This window comes from Bubalus kerabau, chromosome 9 (assembly GCF_029407905.1).
Source record: "Bubalus kerabau isolate K-KA32 ecotype Philippines breed swamp buffalo chromosome 9, PCC_UOA_SB_1v2, whole genome shotgun sequence".
Classification (NCBI taxonomy): Eukaryota; Metazoa; Chordata; class Mammalia; order Artiodactyla; family Bovidae; genus Bubalus; species Bubalus kerabau.
The window spans coordinates 36,427,701-36,448,924 of NC_073632.1; the positions used below are offsets into that span (position 1 = coordinate 36,427,701).

Sequence of the window (21,224 nt, forward strand, 5' to 3'; positions counted from 1 at the left end):
TTTAACTCAGATGACCATTATATCAACTACTGTGGGCAGGAATCCCTTAGAAGAAATGGAGTAGCCATCATGGCCAACAAAAGAGTCCAAAATGCAGTATTTGGATGCAATCTCAAAAACGACATAATGATCTCTGTTCGTTTCCAAGGCAAACCATTCAATATCACAGTAATCCAAGTCTATGCCTCAACCAGTAATACTGAAGAAGCTGAAGTTTAATGGGTCTAGGAAGATCTCCAAGACTTTTTAGAACTAACACCCAAAAAAGATGTCCTTTTCATTATAAGGGACAGGAATTCAAAAGTAGGAAGTCAAGAAACACCTGGGGTAACAGGCAAATTTGGCCTTGGAATACCCAATTAAGCAGGGCAAAGGCTAATAGAGTTTTGCCAAGAGAACATACTGGTCATAGCAAACACCCTCTTCCAACAACACAAGAAAAGTCTCTACACATGGACATCACCAGATGGTCAACACTGAAATCAGACTGATTATATTCTTTGCAGCCAAAGATGCAGAAACTCTATACAGTCAGCAAAAACAAGACGGGGAGCTGACTGTGGCTCAGATCATGAGCTCCTTATTGCCAAATTCAGACTTAAATTGAAGAAAGTAGGGAAAACCAGTAGACCATTCAGGTATGACCTAAATCAAATTCCTTATGATTATACAGTGGAAGTGAGAAATAGATTTAAGGGACTAGATCTGATAGATAGAGTGCCTGATGAACTATGGATGGATGTTCGTGACACTGTACAGGAGACAGGGATCAAGACCATCCCCATGGAAAAGAAATGCAAAAAAGCAAAATGGTTGTCTGGGGAGGCCTTACAAATAGCTATGAAAAGAAGAGAAGCAAAAAGCAAAGGAGAAAAGGAAAGATATACCCATTTGAATGCAGATTTCCAAAGAATAGCAATGAGAGATAAGAAAGCCTTCCTCAGTGATCAATGCAAAGATATAGAGGAAAACAACAGAATGGGAAAGACTAGAGATCTCTTCAAGAAAATTAGAGATACCAAGGGAACAGTTCATGCAAAGATGGGCTCAATAAAGGGCAGAAATGGTAGGGACCTAACAGAAGCAGAAGATATTAAGAAGAGATGGCAAGAATACACAGAAGAACTGTACAAAAAAGATCTTCACGACCCAGATAATCATGATGGTGTGATCACTGACCTAGACCCAGACATCCTGGAATGTGAAGTTAAGTGGGCCTTAGAAAGCATCACTATGAACAAAGCTAGTGGAGGTGATGGAATTCCAGTGGAGCTATTTCAAATCCTGAAAGATGATGCTGTGAAAGTGCTGCACTCAATATGCCAACAAATTTGGCATATTGAAAACTCCGGGAGTTGGGTGAACTCAGCAGTGGCCACAGGACTGGAAAAGGTCAGTTTTCATTCCAATCCCAAAGAAAGGCAATGCCAAAGAATGCTCAAACTACCACACAATTGCACTCATCTCACAGGCTAGTAAAGTAATGCTCAAAATTCTCCAAGCCAGGCTTCAGCAATATGTGAACTGTGAACTTGCTGATGTTCAAGCTGGTTTTAGAAAAGGCAGAGGAACCAGAGACCAAATTGCCAGCATCTGCTGGATCATCGAAAGAGCAAGAGAGTTCCAGAAAAATATCTATTTCTGCTTTATTGACTATGCCAAAGCCTTTGACTGTGTGGATCACAATCAACTGTGGAAAATTCTGAAAGAGATGGGAATACCAGACCACCTGATCTGCCTCTTGAGAAATTTGTATGCAGGTCAGGAAGCAACAGTTCGAACTGGACATGGAACAACAGACTGGTTGCAAATAGGAAAAGGAGTACATCAAGGCTGTATACTGTCACCCTGCTTATTTAACTTATATGCAGAGTACATCATGAGAAACGCTGGGCTGGAAGAAGCACAAGCTGGAATCAAGATTGCAGGGAGAAATATCAATCACCTCAGATATGCAGATGACACCACCCTTATGGCAGAAAGTGAAGAGGAACTAAAAAGCCTCTTGATGAAAGTGAAAGAGGAGAGTGAAAAAGTTGGCTTAAAGCTCAACATTCAGAAAACGAAGATCATGGCATCTGGTCCCACCACTTCATGGGAAATAGATGGGGAAACAGTGGAAACAGTGTCAGACTTTATTTTGGGGGGCTCCAAAATCACTGCAGATGGTGACTGTAGCCATGAAATTAAAAGACGCTTACTCCTTGGAAGGAAAGTTATGACCAACTTAGATAGCATATTGAAAAACAGAGACATTACTTTGCCAACAAAGTTCGTCTCGTCAAGGCTACGGTTTTTCCAGTGGTCATGTATGGATGTGAAAGTTGGACTGTGAAGAAAGCAGAGTACTGAAGAATTGATGCTTTTGAACAGTGGTGTTGGAGAAGACTCTTGAGAGTCCTTTGGACAGCAAGGATATCCGACCGGTCCATTCTAAAGGAGATCAGCCCTGGGTGTTCTTTGGAAGGAATGATGCTAAAGCTGAAACTCCAATACTTTGGCCACCTCATGCGAAGAGTTGACTCATTGGAAAAGACTCTGATGCTGGGAGGGATTGGGGGCAGGAGGAGAAGGGGACAACAGAGGATGAGATGGCTGGATGGCATCACGGACTCGATGGAGATGAGTTTGGGTGAACTCCGGGAGTTGGTGATGGACAGGGAGGCCTGGCGTGCTGCGAATCATGGGATCGCAAAGAGTCGGACATGACTGAGTGACTGAACTGAACTATTCAAAAAATATGAAAAAATTTCAAGATGACAACTATAAAACAAAACCAAGGGTTCGCCTCACCTGAGCCCAGAGAGGGCCCTGAGCAGCTGCCAGGCCAGCTCACCCTTGGAGCTGGTGCTGCTTCCACTGATCAGGTCTAATTTCTTCATAATCCAGGATCCTATCTATTTCTGCCTCAACAGCACTCTTGTGATCATCTCTAAGCTCCTCATTTCATCTGACTTTCACTCTTTCTCCTGGCTCCTTCATTTCCTCAAGTCACTGCGATCTTCAAACTGACAATGGCCTCCACTTACGGGTGTTTTTTTTACCCTTCAAAATATATCTTTGGCTGTCATCATTTTAAAATAAGACTACTGTTTCTACTACTTCTCCTAAATGGGTCCTATCAAAATCATCAGGGGCATCTTTGAAATGAAAAAGGAAATGGCAACCCACTCCAGTATTCTTGCCTGGAGAATCCCAGGGACAGAGGAGACTGGTGGGCTGCCGTGTATGGGGTCGCACAGAGTTGGGCACGACTGAAGCGGTTTAGCAGCAGCAGCAGCAGACTATTCTGTTCTCCAAACTACATTCATCAAATATTTATTAAGCACATGCTACTTTCCTGGTGGCTCAGATGGTAAAGAATCCGCCTGCAAAGCAGGAGACCCAGGTTCGATCAATGGGTTGGGAAGATCCCCTGGAAAAGGGAATGGGTTACCCACTCTAGTATTCTGGCCTGGAGAATTTCACGGACAGAGGAGCCAGGCAGGCTACAGTCCATGGGATCACAGTCAGACACGACTGAGTAATGAACACATGTACCAAGCAATGAAGAAAAAACTACATTCCAACCCTCAAGGAAATCTTCATGAGGAATATGGACAATAACTAAAATGAGTAAAATGTGTGGCATGTGGAAGTTTACAAGAGCTACTGAGAAAATTAAAGAACAGAAATTGTCAAGAAGTCTTGGGGGCTGGGTTGGCTGGGAATGTCTCACTGAGAAGGGGCCGTGTGAGTCAAGACCTGAGGAGGTGAGGAAGTTAGCTAGGTGGGTAGCAGGGAGAAGAGCATTCCAAGCAGAGAAAACATCAAGGTCAAAGGCAGAAATGTGCTGGAAAGAACTACCATGGGGACTGTGCAGAGAAAGGACAGAAAATGGGGTCACAGGGATAACAAGAGACTAGACCACTGAGGGAGAAAATGGCAGATTTCTGAACCAATTTTGAAAGTAGAGCTGACAGCACTTGGATGTTTCATAGGCATCTCAATGGAGGAAGCAGAAATCACTCCTCTAACCCTTAAAACTGCTTTTCTTCCATATTGGCCCTTCTCAGTATATGGCATCACCATCTACCCTGTTGCTCCAGGAATTATCCTCTATTTCTCTTCATTACTTGTAGTTATTTCTACCACATCAGTTCATCATCAAGTCCTATGAATTGTGCCTATAAAACATATCCCAAACCCACCCAATTCCATCCATCTTCACAACATATTCAAAGCCATCATCTTTCACTAGATTTCTGCAACTGTTCCATGGGTAAACGCTTAACAAACCCTTTCTCCTTCTCTAAGGGCAAATTTGACTTGAGATTAATTTTCTAGCTCTGTTACCCTGGAAACCAGATTATGTTGGAATGTCAGCATGGTTAGTAAGTGTATGGTAGAAATGACCCAAATGGTAAAATACCTGTACTGAGAGAAACTATATGCTAACTGGTAGGGAACCATAGGACTGGGATTCCATATAAAGGTCATGACTCTTGTAACTGAGCATGTCTCTTGCAGTGTCCATGGACTTAACTGCAAAGTATTAACTCCCTGGGACATGAGGGTTCTAACCCACCATTGCTCCCATTGGTGCAGATCTTGTCACCTTGCACCTGAGTTCTCAGTGAGTGGTGGGGTGGGGATGCATAGAGACTAGCCCCCATGACTCCTTATATGGATTTCTGCAAGGACCCACAAAGAAGGAGATGATGTCATGTGGCTCTTCTGGCCCACTGGGTTTCTAAACCTGTATACTTTTGAGCAGACTGGCACCAAATGTGGTCTTATGAATCTGAATGTTTAATTTGGCCCCCAAAGATTTCCTAATGGGGAGCGCACCTCCTAACTCCACTATACCTGTTATTTCTCTCCTACAATCCATTCTTCACGAAACAAAGTGGATATTCAAATATTCAACCATGAATATCATCTCCCTCACATTTAGAAGAAAATCCTCTTTACTCACCCAGGTTTCTAAAGCCCTGAGAGCTATTCCTTGCTTACTCTCCAATGTCATCTCTACTCTCCCTTCTCACCTGCTGCCCTCCAGTTGCAGGGGCCAGATTTCATGCTTCTTGACATGTCCATCTCATTCCACTCTAAGAGCTTTGTACAAGCTGATCCTCCTGCAAAGAATGTCCTTCCCTCTTACTTTCCTGCCGGGACTATTCAGTTGTTATTCAAACTAAGAGCCCTCCTTCTGGGGCTCATATGAATAGGGCGGAAGTACGGAGCCTTCCAGCTCTCTCTTGCCTTACTGCCACTAGGAATAAACATCTACACACAAACTGGAGTCCACTATGAAGTCTAAAATGGCGTACAGTATTGTTATATTTATTTTCACAGAACTAAACTCAACATTCAGAAAATGAAGATCATGGCATCTGGTCCCATTACTTCATGGGAAATAGATGGGGAAACAGTGTCAGACTTTATTTTTTTGTGCTCCAAAATCACTGCAGATGGTGATTGCAGCCATGAAATTAAACGACGCTTACTCCTTGGAAGGAAAGTTCTGACCAACGTAGATAGCATATTCAAAAGCAGAGACATTACTTTGCCAACAAGGTTCGTCTAGTCAAGGCTATGGTTTTTCCTGTGGTCATGAATGGATGTGAGAGTTGGACTGTGAAGAAGGCTGAGCGCCAAAGAATTGATGCTTTTGAACTGTGGTGTTGGAGAAGACTCTTGAGAGTCCCTTGGACTGCAAGGAGATCCAACCAGTCCATTCTGAAGGAGATCAGCCCTGGGATTTCTTTGGAAGGAATGATGCTAAAGCCGAAACTCCAGTACTTTGGCCACCTCATGTGAAGAGTTGACTCATTGGAAAAGACTCTGATGCTGGGAGGGATTGGGGGCAGGAGGAGAAGGGGACGACAGAGGATGAGATGGCTGGATGGCATCACTGACACGATGGAAGTGAGTCTGAGTGAACTCTGGGAATTGGTGATGGACAGGAAGGCCTGGCGTGCTACGATTCATGGGGTCGCAAAGAGTCGGACATGACTGAGCGACTGAACTGAACTGAACTGAACCTCTAGAAGCTTTAAGAACTGTGTATAAGCAATGGGGTGAAAGACTCAAGATTTTCCTACAGGGGTTTGATAGTTCTTGCTTTTTCTGAATCCAACTTTTCTACTGGTTAGAGAAAGATCCGGAGAAGGCAATGGCACCCCACTCCAGTACTGGAAAATCCCATGGACAGAGAAGCCTGATAGGCTTTAGTCCATGGGGTCACTAGGAGTTGGACACGACTGAATGACTTCACTTTCACTTTTCCCTTTCATGCATTGGAGAAGGAAATGGCAACCCACTCCAGTGTTCTTGCCTGGAGAATCCCAGGGATGGGGGAGCCTGGGGGGCTGCCGTCTATGGGGTCGCACAGAGTCGGACACGACTGAAGCGAATTAGCAGCAGCAGCAGAGAAAGATCAACCTTTATACAAACACCCACCTTAAAGTTCTCATCTCTAATTGATAATAAATGTATTCTTAGATATGATAAATAGAAGAGCTTGTAGAATACCACGATGGAGCAGAAGCTTCCATAGTGACTTGCCAACAGATGGCAGAAGGAAAATTATTCGAGAGCATCTCAAAAAATTTTGAAAGAAGGGATTATAATTGTCTACCTTTGTATTCCCAAACACTAGCACTGTGCATAACTATACATATTTAATGAATAAATAAATGTTCAGTTTCCACATTTACACCAGGAGATTAAAGAGAGAAGTCCACTTTGTGAAACACTGAAAAGATCTACTTAGCTTAAAGCTGAGAGATCTTAGTAAACAAGTTTAACTAGTTAAAAGGGAGACTGTTCCCAAGGAAATGATGAGGAAGAGATAACTAGCACTGATTCTAAGAGGATTTTGAGTGTTACCTTCTTTCACGGATAGGGCTTCCAGTTTGACGGGCAACTCCTCCAAGGTCCCGCCTGCAGCCGTTGAACCCTGGATGTCTGGGACAGCATTTCGGCGACCTGCCCGTGCTGATGATGCAAAATTGTTGACCACAGGCTCCACATCCGTCATTTTGGGTGAATCTGTCCTCATAGTAACATCTACAAATAGAATGTGCATATGAAGACGAAGATGAGCCTATTCCAAGATCCACGTTCACACTAATGGTTAAAAGGCATGGCTACATCAACAACACAGAAGCCTTGAGAATCGAATCACTGACTGCACCCAGCATCAAGGTCCTGGGGCTTCTATCTGCACATTTGTACAGTCACTGAATGGAACAGGAAGGCCTCAGAGGGAGCCAGATGGCTATAAATAACTGCGGAGCCCAAAGGAGCCACTTGGATGCTTTAGCGTGCAGTAATCTCTTGCCTTTTGTTCTGCTTTTCTATGGATGGATCAGCCAAATGAGGGTTTGGAAGGAAATGCAAACCGATTTGTTTGGCCACTCCCATGGAGACTCTGCCTGCCAGTATTTGCTTGTGGTGCTTGTTCAGGCTGAAACCAAATCACTATAATTTGTAAGGACCAAACAAAACACACTCTGTTCTTCCTCTTTAGAAATAAGAAATTGAACTTTATCTCAAAGCCTTTTTACCCCGGTGGCAGCTGTTTGTCTATCTGCTCTAGCTTCAGGCACAATTTTCGACAGTCTCATGTTTGTGTTTAGGAGGGTAGAACCTGTGTTACCTTTTTTTGCCTTCAAGTGGACATGGCAATTACTAGTACCTTCCTAAACATCTTTTATCTTCCTAGCAAATGCCTCTACGAAAGAATTCTCAAGAGACCATTCACTACAGAGGGAGGGAGGTGGCAGACATTGCTTATTCTAAAACGAGCCCTCTCTTTCATATGATGTTTTCTAATGAAAACTTTCCTAAGACGTCAACAATGAATAGTATCTCAAAAGCAGCAGCTGCAGCAGGAATTTTCTCTTTTTTTGAGAACCCATTAAATGCTAGGCTCTCAGCTGGGCCTTGAGAGTACACAGAAATGATTTTGTCTCCATTTTTAGGGGACTTGCACACTCCAAGGGGAGAAGAAAGGATATACAAGCTAGGATAGATAACATCCTAACACAGAATGGGCAGAGTATCAACCAAAGGATGAAGAAACTCATCTGTGGCACCTAATGGCAGAAATAGATGAACCTTGACCTACACGAAGCAAATCAAACCTTTCACTGTAGTTAGAAGGGAGTCTTTCCCAATCAGTTAACTGCAATTCAGGATTTGGTAAACATGAAGTGAAAAGAGTCACAAATTATGGTGCGTTTGATATCAGAAACACACTTTCTTTGGTTCATAGCACCCCAAAAATGCACACGGAGTTTCATGTGGGCCCAGATGTTCTCATCTCTAAAGGAATCATGGTAAAGCTGAGAACAATGCTAAATTTTCAGACATTATTTTGGACTTCTGAATGTCAGGTGTTTGCCAATTGTCTGGCATTGACAACATCAAGTAACTGGACTATTAGTCAAAAAGTACACTTCATGCTAGACTCGCAAAATGATATTGGTTAATTGAATTAATTTCTCTGAGTTGCAGTTCCTCACCTATATAATTAGCCTGACTGATTCACAGGATTCTAGTGAAGAACAAATGAGGTAAAGAACATGGAAATTCTTTCTAACTATAAAACCATATGTCTGATTATTAGCATCATTATTCATCTCTCACTAAGTTTTATTTATACCACCACCTCTTATGTATCCCCTTTAGTCCTAACAAGAAACATCTTCTTATTGAAAGACCTCTTGAGTTTTAAAAGAGGGAAACCAGAATTTATTCAATACTGCACAAACATTTTCAAGTGTATTATCTCAGATAAACCTCCCAATAATCCAATGAGGTAGTGAGGAATAACTCTTACTATATGAATGTGGAAACTGGGGCTCAGAAAAGTGACTTATTTTAAGTTGAACAACTGCTAACATAGCACTCAAGGTTGCAAGTTCAGTTTCGGTTCATTCTGAAAGCAAGATGACATGGATTACTTCAAAACTATCCTTCTAAACTCTGGTGATATACACAGACAGCCATACAACAGCCAATTTCGATTCTGCCCTTCATTACTTTTTAAATATAAAAGTAACTTAAATAGAAAAAGTTATATACAGTTGACCCTTGAATGACACAGGTTTAAACTGCACAAGACCATTTATATGTGGATTTTTTTCAATTAATATGTTCTACAGTGCTAACTCCAGTACTTTGGCCACCTCATGTGAAGAGTTGACTCACTGGAAAAGACTGGATGCTGGGAGGGATTGGGGGCAGGAGGAGAAGGGGATGACAGAGGATGAGATGGCTGGATGGCATCACCGACTTGATGGACATGAGTTTGAGTGAACTCTGGGAGTTGGTGATGGACAGGGAGGCCTGGCGTGCTGCAATTCATGGGGTCACAAAGAGTCGGACACGACTGAGCTACTGAAATGAATTGAACTGAACAGTGCTACACAATCCATGGTTGGTTGAATCCTGGGGTGGAGAACTGCTGATGCAGGGAGTCGACTGTAACATTATACACAGGTTTTCAGATGAATGGCGGTCGGTGCCCCTAACCTCCATGTTGTTTAAAGGTCAACTCTATATACATTTGTGTTGAAAGAGAAAGAGATTCCCTATTTTTGCATAGGTATTCCTTTCTGGCTTGAACTTTTGGTTATCCATGTGCCCCCCACCCCACCCTTATGATAGACAAATTTCAATTAGAGATCACTTCCTATAGCTTGCGAGGAACACTTGACATTATTTAGGGAACAGACCCCATGTGCAGGCCCCCATTCTGTCCTCAGCCAATTAACATCACATGAGAAGCCATGGCCACAATCAACTGTTTATTTCTAGGAAGCATCTTCATGCTAAGTTTGGAAGAGAAGCTCCATGAATACCTTGATTCTTACTGTTCTGACAGTCCAAAATCTTAATACTAAAGATAACAATAGATATAAGAATATTAAGATACACTTTTAAAAATACTTAAATGTTACATATTTTATGATTAATAAGATGGGATATGTCAAAGGAGTCTTGAGTTAGAATTTGCATATTGAAAGAAAACTTCCAAAAGGTGGCCTGATGGATGGGTCATCAACATGAAAGAAAAAAATTCTGAGCTCCAAGATTTTTCGTTGCTATTGACTCCTATTTTGAAAGTTTTTGCTTTTGCCGTTATACTATTATTTCTACATAGGCTTTCTAAATTTGTCCTTTTTTGTTGACTGGTGTTAGAAAACAAGACCATCACAAAACTATCTAAGTTTGTCAATGTTATACTCATTAACTACCATTTTAAGATCAAAACAAAACTGGATATGCAGAAGGTCAAACAACAGGTTACTTTACTGCAGAACTTTCCTTGGTCCATTTCTGAACTCTCACTGGGCACCATCTTCCTTTCAGAGCCTGTGACTGATGCTGAGTGACCAGGACGTTAGGCTCCACCACAAGACAATCCCAGCCCCACAGGCTTTCTATAGTGAAGTCATCTGATTTCGGTGACTTAGAGAGCACTGGGAAGAGCGTCTGAATACACAAGGTGATTCTTAACTGGGCTCTTTTAATTCCCTGGTAAGTTTGTTGCAGCATTAGAAATAATCTGAAAGTACATCAAGAAAAGAAGGATTGAATAAATCATATCTATTATATTACTGGATATTATATGGCTCTTAAAAAGAACGTGTAAGATCCAGTCAGATATACTTATGGAGATATGTTCCTGATACAATGTGAAATAAAACAAGCTTAAAAAGCAGTATTGACAGCATGGAGTGAAAGGAGAAAAAAAGTAATGAATATAATGTCATTTGAACTTAAAAAAACAAGAAAAGTTCTAGTTAGGAATTTAAGAGAGAACAAGGAGAATATTAACCACTTTTGGTATCTCCTTACATATTTTAACCTGTAATAAAGTATTAAAATTAAATAATATGTAAAGGAATTGAAACACATTCACTGGAAAAATTATGAAATACACAGATACTCTAACATACCAAGGCTCTAAAAGTAATACTTTGACAATTTTACCCAAAATAGTGTATCTTCAAATGAAAGACTCTCCCTACCCCAATTAGTCATCTTACGTAACTGTTGTTACTATCCTATGCAATACCAAATGCATATGCAATCAATATATACATACACATGTTATATATATGTGTGTGTGTGTGTGTGTGTGTGTGTGTGTGTGTACAGGGTGCAATCAATATACATCAGATCAGATCAGTCGCTCAGTCGTGTCCGACTCTTTGCGACCCCATGAATCACAGCACGCCAGGCCTCCCTGTCCATCACCAACTCCCGGAGTTCACTCAGACTCACATCCATCGAGTCAGTGATGCCATCCAGCCATCTCATCCTCTGTCGTCCCCTTCTCCTCCTGCCCCCAATCCCTCCCAGCATCAGAGTCTTTTCCAATGAGTCAACTCTTCACATGAGGTGGCCAAAGTACTGGAGTTTCAGCTTTAGCATCATTCCTTCCAAAGAAATCCCAGGGCTGATCTCCTTCAGAATGGACTGGTTAGATCTCCTTGCAGTCCAAGGGACTCTCAAGAGTCTTCTCCAACACCACAGTTCAAAGGCATCAATTCTTCGGCACTCAGCCTTCTTCACAGTCCAACTCTCACATCCATTCATGACCACAGGAAAAACCATAGCCTTGACTAGACGGACCTTTGTTGGCAAAGTAATGTCTCTGCTTTTGAATATGCTATCTACGTTGGTCAGAACTTTCCTTCCAAGGAGTAAGCGTCGTTTAATTTCATGGCTGCAGTCACCATCTGTAGTGATTTTGGAGCCCAGAAAAATAAAGTCTGACACTGTTTCCACTGTTTCCCTATCTATTTCCCATGAAGTGGTGGGACCAGATGCCATGATCTTCATTTTCTGAATGTTGAGCTTTAAGCCAACCTTTTCACTCTCCTCTTTCACTTTCATCAAGAGGCTTTTTAGTTCCTCTTCACTTTCTGCCATAAGGGTGGTGTCATCTGCATATCTGAGGTGACTGATATTTCTCCCTGCAATCTTGATTCCAGCTTGTGTTTCTTCCAGTCCAGTGTTTCTCACGATGTACTCTGCATATAAGTTAAATAAGCAGGGTGACAATATACAGCCTTGACGAACTCCCTTTCCTATTTGGAACCAGTCTGTTGTTCCATGTCCAGTTCGAACTGTTGCTTCCTGACCTGCATACAAATTTCTCAAGAGGCAGATCAGGTGGTCTGGTATTCCCATCTCTTTCAGAATTTTCCACAGTTGATTGTGATCCACACAGTCAAAGGCTTTGGCATAGTCAATAAAGCAGAAATAGATGTTTTTCTGGAACTCTCTTGCTCTTTCGATGATCCAGCAGATGTTGGCAATTTGGTCTCTGGTTCCTCTGCCTTTTCTAAAACCAGCTTGAACATCAGGAAGTTCACAGTTCACATATTGCTGAAGCCTGGCTTGGAGAATTTTGAGCATTACTTTACTAGCATGTGAGATAAGTGCAATTGTGCGGTAGTTTGAGCATTCTTTGGCATTGCCTTTCTTTGGGATTGGAATGAAAACTGACCTTTTCCAGTCCTGTGGCCACTGCTGAGTTTTCCAAATTTGCTGGCATATTGAGTGCAGCACTTTCACAGCATCATCTTTCAGGATTTGGAACAGCTCCACTGGAATTCCATCACCTCCACTAGCTTTGTTCATAGTGATGCTTTCTAAGGCCCACTTGACTTCACATTCCAGGATGTCTGGGTCTAGGTCAGTGATCACACCATCATGATTATCTGGGTCGTGAAGATCTTTTTTGTACAGTTCTTCTGTGTATTCTTGCCATCTCTTCTTAATATCTTCTGCTTCTGTTAGGTCCATACCATTTCTGTCCTTTACCAAGCTCATCTTTGCATGAAATGTTCCTTTGGTATCATTTTCTTGAAGAGATCCCTATTCTTTCCCATTCTGTTGTTTTCCTCTATTTCTTTGCATTGATCACTAAAGAAGGCTTTCTTAACTCTTCTTGCTATTCTTTGGAACTCTGCATTCAGATGGGTATATCTTTCCTTTTCTCCTTTGCTTTTCGCTTCTCTTCTTTTCACAGCTATTTGTAAGGCCTCCCCAGACAGCCATTTTGCTTCTACATATATATCTATACAGGGCTTTCCAGGTGGTGCTGTGGTAAAGAATCCACCTACCAATGCAGGAGATGCAGGTTTGATCCCTGGGTCAGGAAGATCCCCTGGAGGAGGAAATGGCAACCCACTACAGTGTTCTTGCCTGGGAAATCCCATGAATAGAGGAGCCTGGCAACTACAGTCCATAGGGTTGCAAAGAGTTGGACACGACTTAGCAACTGAGCATACATATATTTATACACACATATACAAAGTAGAGAGAATTGCTCTCTTCAGTGGTTTGTGACATTTAAAAAACATATAACCCACAGAAAGATGAGGAAACACTACTAAGAAAAACAAGAGATTAACTTCCAGGTTCTTTTAATTTGCTGGGCTTAAAGCTAATTGTGTTTACACTTGCTAACCAAGGCAGCTGACTCACTAGCAACTCTTCCGCTTTTTCTTCTACAGAATTAGCAGTGGAACCTGTATGAGTTCTGCTTTGTCAACTGTGGCTGTTCACAGGAGCTAAAACCATTTGGATGTTGGGAGGTTTCACAGAAGTCCTTGCACAGCCCACCACAAGATAATGCGATTTATAAACTCCTGGGACACAATTTCTTCTCCATTGAAAATACACAATTTCCCAGATGCCTTAACAAAAGACCATTACACAAGCACATATACACAGGTCAGGATCTTTGCAGTCTCCAAAATATGAAAACGCAACACACCACACAGCTGAAGAAGACAACGACAGCCAAGCTTATAAATGGAACACTGAAAAAAAAAAATATATGTATTTATATATAAACCACTAATCAGCTCCCAGTGAGCTCAAAATTGCCTGCTAAGGGTATGTTGCTGCTGCTGCTGCTAAGTCACTTCAGTCGTGTCCGACTCTGTGCGACCCCATAGACGGCAGTCCACCAGGCTCCCCCATCCCTGGGATTCTCCAGGCAAGAACACTGGAGTGGGTTGCCATTTCCTTCTCCAATGCAGGAGAGTGAAAAGTGAAAGTGAAGTCGCTCAGTCGTGTCTGACTCTTAGCAACCCCATGGACTGCAGCCCACCAGGCTCCTCCGTCCATGGGATTTAGTATGTTATAAACATAGTGTAAACAAGTAGAAATTTTTGCAATCTCTTTCCCTTTCAACATACTTGGTCCATCTTCTTAGCTCACATTCATTCTTTTCTCAAGCTTCATTATTTGAAGCCAAGGCCACAAGGAGGTGGATAGCTTTTTTTTTCTAATTTCTGCATCCATATCAGTCACCTCATCTCTTACAGTGAAACCACTGCTCATTCTGCATGTAGGACTTGAAATAAACTCCTCAACCACTAAATCAGTTCTCTGGAAGTATGAATCAGACTATCTGAAAAAACACTTAAACAGAGGAAGAACATGTATTTTGGAAAACTGGTGCTTTTCTGGCCAAAAGACAGAAAGAGGAACACACACACACACACACACACAGTGGTCTCAGCTAATAACCAAATCCCTCATGTCTCTTTCTCCTGCTTTCTATGTCTTAATACCTTATGCTAAATATTTTTTGGTTTGATTTTCTGTCTTGGAACATACTAATCTCTTCCAAACAAGGTAAAAGAACAATAACAATTGCCTCTTAATGTGGACCGATGAACACAGGCAATTATTCATCTAGTCAACATTTAGCAAGCTCTTACTATATCATAAGTGCCAGTCCCTGCGCTATGTTCATAGGATACAAAGAGGAACCCATAGTCTGGTGAGATCAAACACATTCTGACCTTTTCAGTTTACTTCTTGATCTTAAATCTTATTCTTTGGAAATTAAGTAAAAGTATCTGCCTCTAAAAAGTCCTTTAATATGGGCTGCTGTGCTGTGCTTCGTCACTCAGTCATGTCTGACTCTCTGAAACCCCATGGGCTGTAGCCCTCCAGGCTCCTCTGTCCATGGGATTCTCCAGGTAAGAATACTGGAGTGGGTTGCCATGCCCTTCTCCAGGAGATCTTCTCAACCCAGGGATTGAACCCAGGTCTCCAGCATGGCAGGCAGATTCTTTACCAGCTGAGCTACCAGGGAAGCCCATACTTTAACATATCTCCTATTAAGCTAAATATCAAGACCATCTGAGGCTGAACAGAGCTTACATGGAATGTATACATGAATAAAAATTATTTTTTTTAACTTAGAGACCTTTCTCTCTTTGTAATTCCTCTACATATGGCATTTCCATGCCTCCAGTACATGGGAAAGGGAATTTTATCTTTTGTCTACTGACACACACATTTTTCCCCTCGTGCTTAGGTTCTTCCCAATGATAAGAACAGACTCTTCAATATATATTTGTAAGTGTGTGCTTAGCCACTCAGTTGTGTCCAACTCTTTGTGACTCCATGGGCTGCAGCCCGCCAGGCTCCTCTGTCCATTTGGACTCTCCAGGCAAGAATACTGGAGTGGGTTGCCATGCCCTTCTCCAGGAGATCTTCTCAACCCAGGGATCAAACCCAGGTCTCCCGCATTGCAGGCAGATTCTTTACCATCTGAGCCACCAGGAAAGATCATATTTGTAGGTACATAGAAGCTATTCTTATCACAGAAAATTTTTGACAGCTTAAACCTACAGAATTCAAAATGCACAAACTCATTTTCCCATAATCTTGCAAGTGAAGTAGTAAACAAAACTGAGTATCTTTCCTGCACAATGACGCTTGCTATACTAAGCTAGGGCCACTTAGGATAATAATATAGACTGATGTGGATACAGGTAGAAAAGAGTAACTGCAACAAACCATGGAACTCCCTTGAGCATGGGGGTCACAGTTAATATGGGATTTGCCACGATAAGTGAGGAGGAATTCCCCTGCCTCACCTGGAGACCTGGAAAAGTTACATGGCAGGCAGCTCCCCTATGTGCACGGAGGAGGAGTGTTTAACTCCAAAAGAGAAAAGAGGACCAGACTCCACAGGGAAAAGTCTCTGAGAAGGGCCCCAGAGAAAGAGCAAGGAAGTTCCAGCAAGAGGCTGCCCTCAAACCATCCACTTCGCATCCTGACCCTTTCCAATCGCACTTGGACACAAAATGTTCTTAGATTTCAAAAGGGGCACAAAGACTCTCCAAACTCACAGAAGCCCAATTTTGCACTAGTGAGAAAATCATACAATTTTGAGATACATATGGTTTGTCTACACCCTTCCTGTCTCAGAGTGAACACAGTGGCCTGAGAAGTCGGTTCCCCTTTTAATCAGACGGTGGTTTTTAAATGTCAAGTGACTTTTGATGACGTCAGTAGAAAGGAGAGAAACGGATGTTGGCTCTGACCAATGTGGTCACAGTACAGATGGCTTTCTATCCCTCTGCCTGGTACATGGACTGCAACACAGATGCCCAATAAATTCACTAAATGTTGAATTAATAGCTGACACCTATACACTATGAGTAGGCAAACACAGTCAGTGAAGGTGTTTTTAATTATTAATACTATTCATAAAAGCTGAAAGTTCAATTATGAAATATTACAATGAAATTTGTTGTATTAACATTAAAATAGCTTTGGAGGTAGGCTGTGGACTATGGCAAATACAATGCCTTGCAGGTATAAGTAATGCTGTTTGTCAAATGCAGAGTAGTAGCTAATGCACAAACTCTTACAGAAGCACCCTCATCCAGGGCATCTGAGAGTTATACTCTCCAGATATCAACCCTCTAGAAAAGATCCATATACATTAAACTATGAACAGCCTTGCAGGACCATTCAATCCTGTCTGAAACATCTGTCTATATATCTATAGAACAGATGTCTAAGACATCTGTTCTATATCAAAAGATCCTTGATATTTGTTCATATTTCATCCTTTCCAAAACATCCATGGAGACATTTACATGGTCCATATGAAAGGTCCATATTTGGTCATGTCCAAAACCCTTTGGCATCCACCAAATATGCTCACAGATGCTTCCCAGGTGGCAAAGCGGTAAAGAATCCTCCTGCTAATGCAGGAGACCTGGTGTCAATCCCTGGGTTAGGAAGATCCCCTGGAGAAGGAAATGGCAACTCACTCCAATAGTCTTGCCTGGAGAATCCCATGGACAGAGAAGCCTGGTAGGCTACAGTCTATGGGGGTCACAAAGAGTTGGACATGACTGAGCACACACAGAAATTTCAAAGACCTTTAGAGGTGGACCAAATGTCTCATGGAGTTTTGGACAGGACCAAACGTCTGCCAACCATGAACAGACTTGTCAACAAAGTCAGTTACATCCAATCCATCAGCTTTCCCTTGTACAAACATGAAATCCTCTAATACCTTAAAAGATCAAATTCTATAGTTTTAACTTACCCAGCTAATTCTCCTTTACCATTTTCATTCTCAACAAGAGGAAAAATAAAGCCCTTTTATCTTCTGCATTTATTTTCTTTGCCTACGATTACTATCGAGAGTGAAACAGTGATGATGAAAAAGAGACCTGTAATGACTCTTCCAATTTAAAGGTAATTTGAAGTAATAACTTAACCACGGACACTTTCAACTGCATACTTTTATTTCAGAAGACTTCATAACATATATGTATATGCTTATCTGTCTTCCAAAGGAAAAATGCATTGTGATACAGAAAAACAGAACTCTTTTTATAAAAATGCATACATACTAATGCGTATCATAGCTATCAAAGTAATTACTTTCAGAAGCTACATATTTATTCCACCTCCCAAAATATTTTTGTGACTTCATAAGTGCAACTCATTTTATATTCATAGAAAATGTAATGATAATATAGTATTTAAAATACATTATGTTTTATACTTTTAAACCATTAATATCAAGTGCATGCCCCATTTGTTCATCCATTTCTTTCACTGCACTTCAGGTTCTTTTCAAGCCTCCTTAAGTAGTTTAGATCTGCATATATTCGGAAGAAAACTCCTGCCCATGAAGGTTTCAAAGCGGAGTTGTGAGCAGTGAAAGCATTACTGAATGGCATTAGTACATCCTTGGAATGAGTGCCCTTAAATTAGCTCTCACGATTGTTAAGAAGTCCATATGGTGCAATGAAATGTCTGTTCACCTGAAAGTGAGCAACCCTGATGCTGAATCCTGCTCTGCCTTCCAACAGACTTGTGATTTCCAACAAGGCTTCCCAGTGAATTAAGTCTCCACATTTATCCAAAGTAGGATTAAAAGTATCTAGTCTACCACCTCGAACCAAACTAATGAATATAAATGATAAACGTGCCTAGTTAACAACTCCCCAAACGAAATTTGTTTAGAAATCAGTCATATTTATTTATAGGCACTATAATAGATTATCATTATGAACATCAACTACCCTGTTAAACCATGGTGCGGATGTGGCTCTAGAGACAGTGTCTGATGTTGTGACTTATAAAGACAAAAAGGAATTGACTCTGAGATACTGCCAGAAATTTGGTGTTTAAAAAAAAGAAAGCATTAAAAAAAAAAGTTATTTACAATCTCCCTTTCTCCATCTTTATTGTCCATCTCAGCCACACACACACACACACACACACACACATACACACATACCTCAAAGTTGGCTACCTTTCTGCCACATCTATACCACATTAAGCCACCTGTCAGGGAAAGTCATATCTCCCTAATTCTGTTCATTAAGACAGTTTCTCCCAGAAGGTGAACTCTCCATACACTTGAAGCAACAAACCTTGTTTAAGTGTTTCCTTAACAGGTAATATAGGATTGAAATTCTCAATTTCTTCATGATTTCTGAAAAAGAATTCTTCACCTGAGTAATAACTTAATGACATAATATGGTAAGGAAAAAAGGATCACAGATCATATATGAGAGGGGTCTGCCTTCGCTGAGAGACTTGTCCTGACCACACCATTCAGTGGCATCTCCTCCCTGGAGCTCCTAAGCTTCCCTGCCTTGCTCTCCTTTCCCTGTGTCCTTAGTGGCTTCCAATGTGTATTACCATTCACTAGGATTGTACTTGTTGTTTACTGTCTCCCTCTACTCGGATGTAAGCTCTACAGGGGCAGAGGTTTTTGTCGATTTTTTTCACTAATAAATACACTAAAACTATGCCTGGCACTTAGTAGGTACTCCATAAGATGTGTTTATCAAGTGAAACAATTATCTTTCCACTTTTCTTTTTCAAAATGAATTATTTTCTTTTTGCACATGAAAATAATGTATGTTCATTATTGGGGGAAAATGACAATTTTGAAAAGCATCAAAGAGAGGAAATATATCGCCTTATATCCCAACTATGACAGCAGTGTTAGAATTCTGGTGACTAACCTTCCAGAATTTCTTCATTGCCCACGTACACAAGCATACCATATACATATCTTACATGTACTTCAAAGTTAGATTATATTTATTTTGTATCATGTTGCTTCTATAGCTTAGAACTACAATCTTATCCAGGCCAAAATAATTCTAAATTTTTAACAAAAGTTTTGAAAAAAGAAAAATTCCTAGTAAGCTAAAATTTCAGAGTGTATACCAACTATGTAAAATATGCATAGCCAAAAGTCAAATACAATAGGAAAAGTAAGAATTAATGACTGAAATCATTCACAAACTTTTCCTAATGAAAATGAATAAATAATGTTAATAGATAGGTACCAAAGGAACATTTCATGCAAAGATGGGCTCGGTAAAGGACAGAAATGGTATGGACCTAACAGAAGCAGAAGATATTAAGAAGAGATGGCAAGAATACACAGAACTGTACAAAAAAGATCTTCATGACCCAGATAATCATGATAGTGTGATCACTCACCTAGAGCCAGACATCCTGGAATGTGAAGTCAAGTGGGCCTTAGAAAGCATCACTATGAACAAAGCTAGTGGAGGTGATGGAATTCCAGTGGAGCTATTCCAAATCCTGAAAGATGATGCTGTGAAAGTGCTGCACTCAATATGCCAGCAAATTTGGAAAACTCAGCAGTGGCCACAGGACTGGAAAAGCTCAGTTTTCATTCCAATCCCAAAGAAAGGCAATGCCAAAGAATGCTCAAACTACCACACAATTGCACTTATCTCACATGCTAGTAAAGTAATGCTCAAAATTCTCCAAGCCAGGCTTCAGCAATATGTGAACTGTGAACTTGCTGATGTTCAAGCTGGTTTTAGAAAAGGCAGAGGAACCAGAGATCAAATTGCCAACATCTGCTGGATCATCGAAAGAGCAAGAGAGTTCCAGAAAAACATCTATTTCTGCTTTATTGACTATGCCAAAGCCTTTGACTGTGTGGATCACAATCAACTGTGGAAAATTCTGAAAGAGATGGGAATACCAGACTACCTGATCTGCCTCTTGAGAAATCTGTATGCAGGTCAGGAAGCAACAGTTAGAACTGGGCATGGAACAATAGACTGGTTGCAAATAGGAAAAGGAGTACGTCAAGGCTGTATATTGTCACCCTGCTTATTTAACTTATATGCAGAGTACATCATGAGAAACGCTGGGCTGGAAGAAGCACAAACTGGAATCAAGATTGCCGGGAGAAATATCAATCACCTCAGATATGCAGATGACACCACCCTTATGGCAGAAAGTGAAGAGGAACTAAAAAGCCTCTTGATGAAAGTGAAAGAGGAGAGTGAAAAAGTTGGCTTAAAGCTCAACATTCAGAAAACGAAGATCATGGCATCTGGTCCCACCACTTCATGGGAAATAGATGGGGAAACAGTGGAAATAGTGTCAGACTTTATTTTTCTGGGCTCCAAAATCACTACAGATGGTGACTACAGCCATGAAATTAAACGATGCTTACTCCTTGGAAGGAAAGTTCTGACCAACCTAGATAGCATATTCAAAAGCAGAGACATTACTTTGCCAACAAAGGTTCGTCTAGTCAAGGCTATGGTTTTTCCTGTGGTCATGAATGGATGTGAGAGTTGGACTGTGAAGAAGGCTGAGCGCCAAAGAATTGATGCTTTTGAACAGTGGTGTTGGAGAAGACTCTTGAGAGTCCCTTGCACTGCAAGGAGATCCAACCAGTCCATTCTGAAGGAGATCAGCCCTGGGATTTCTTTGGAAGGAATGATGCTGAAGCTTAAACTCCAGTACTTTGGCCACCTCATGTGAAGAGTTGACTCATTGGAAAAGACTCTGATGCTGGGAGGGATTGGGGGCAAGAGGAGAAGGGGACAACAGAGGATGAGATGGCTGGATGGCATCACTGACTT

The 21,224-nt window shown here is 41.3% G+C and overlaps 1 protein-coding gene across 12 annotated transcripts in view; it reads right to left on the minus strand.

The window, feature by feature from the left end:
* Window positions 1–21,224, minus strand: part of PKIB (cAMP-dependent protein kinase inhibitor beta) — a 120,907-nt gene that overhangs the window by 2,592 nt on the left and 97,091 nt on the right. For all 12 annotated transcript variants that reach the window (XM_055535035.1, XM_055535029.1, XM_055535034.1 and 9 more), the window contains one exon: window positions 6,874–7,053. In XM_055535035.1, the coding sequence (XP_055391010.1) occupies window positions 6,874–7,045 (172 nt within the window). In that variant the 5' untranslated portion in view covers window positions 7,046–7,053. The remainder of the gene's footprint in view (window positions 1–6,873; window positions 7,054–21,224) is intronic.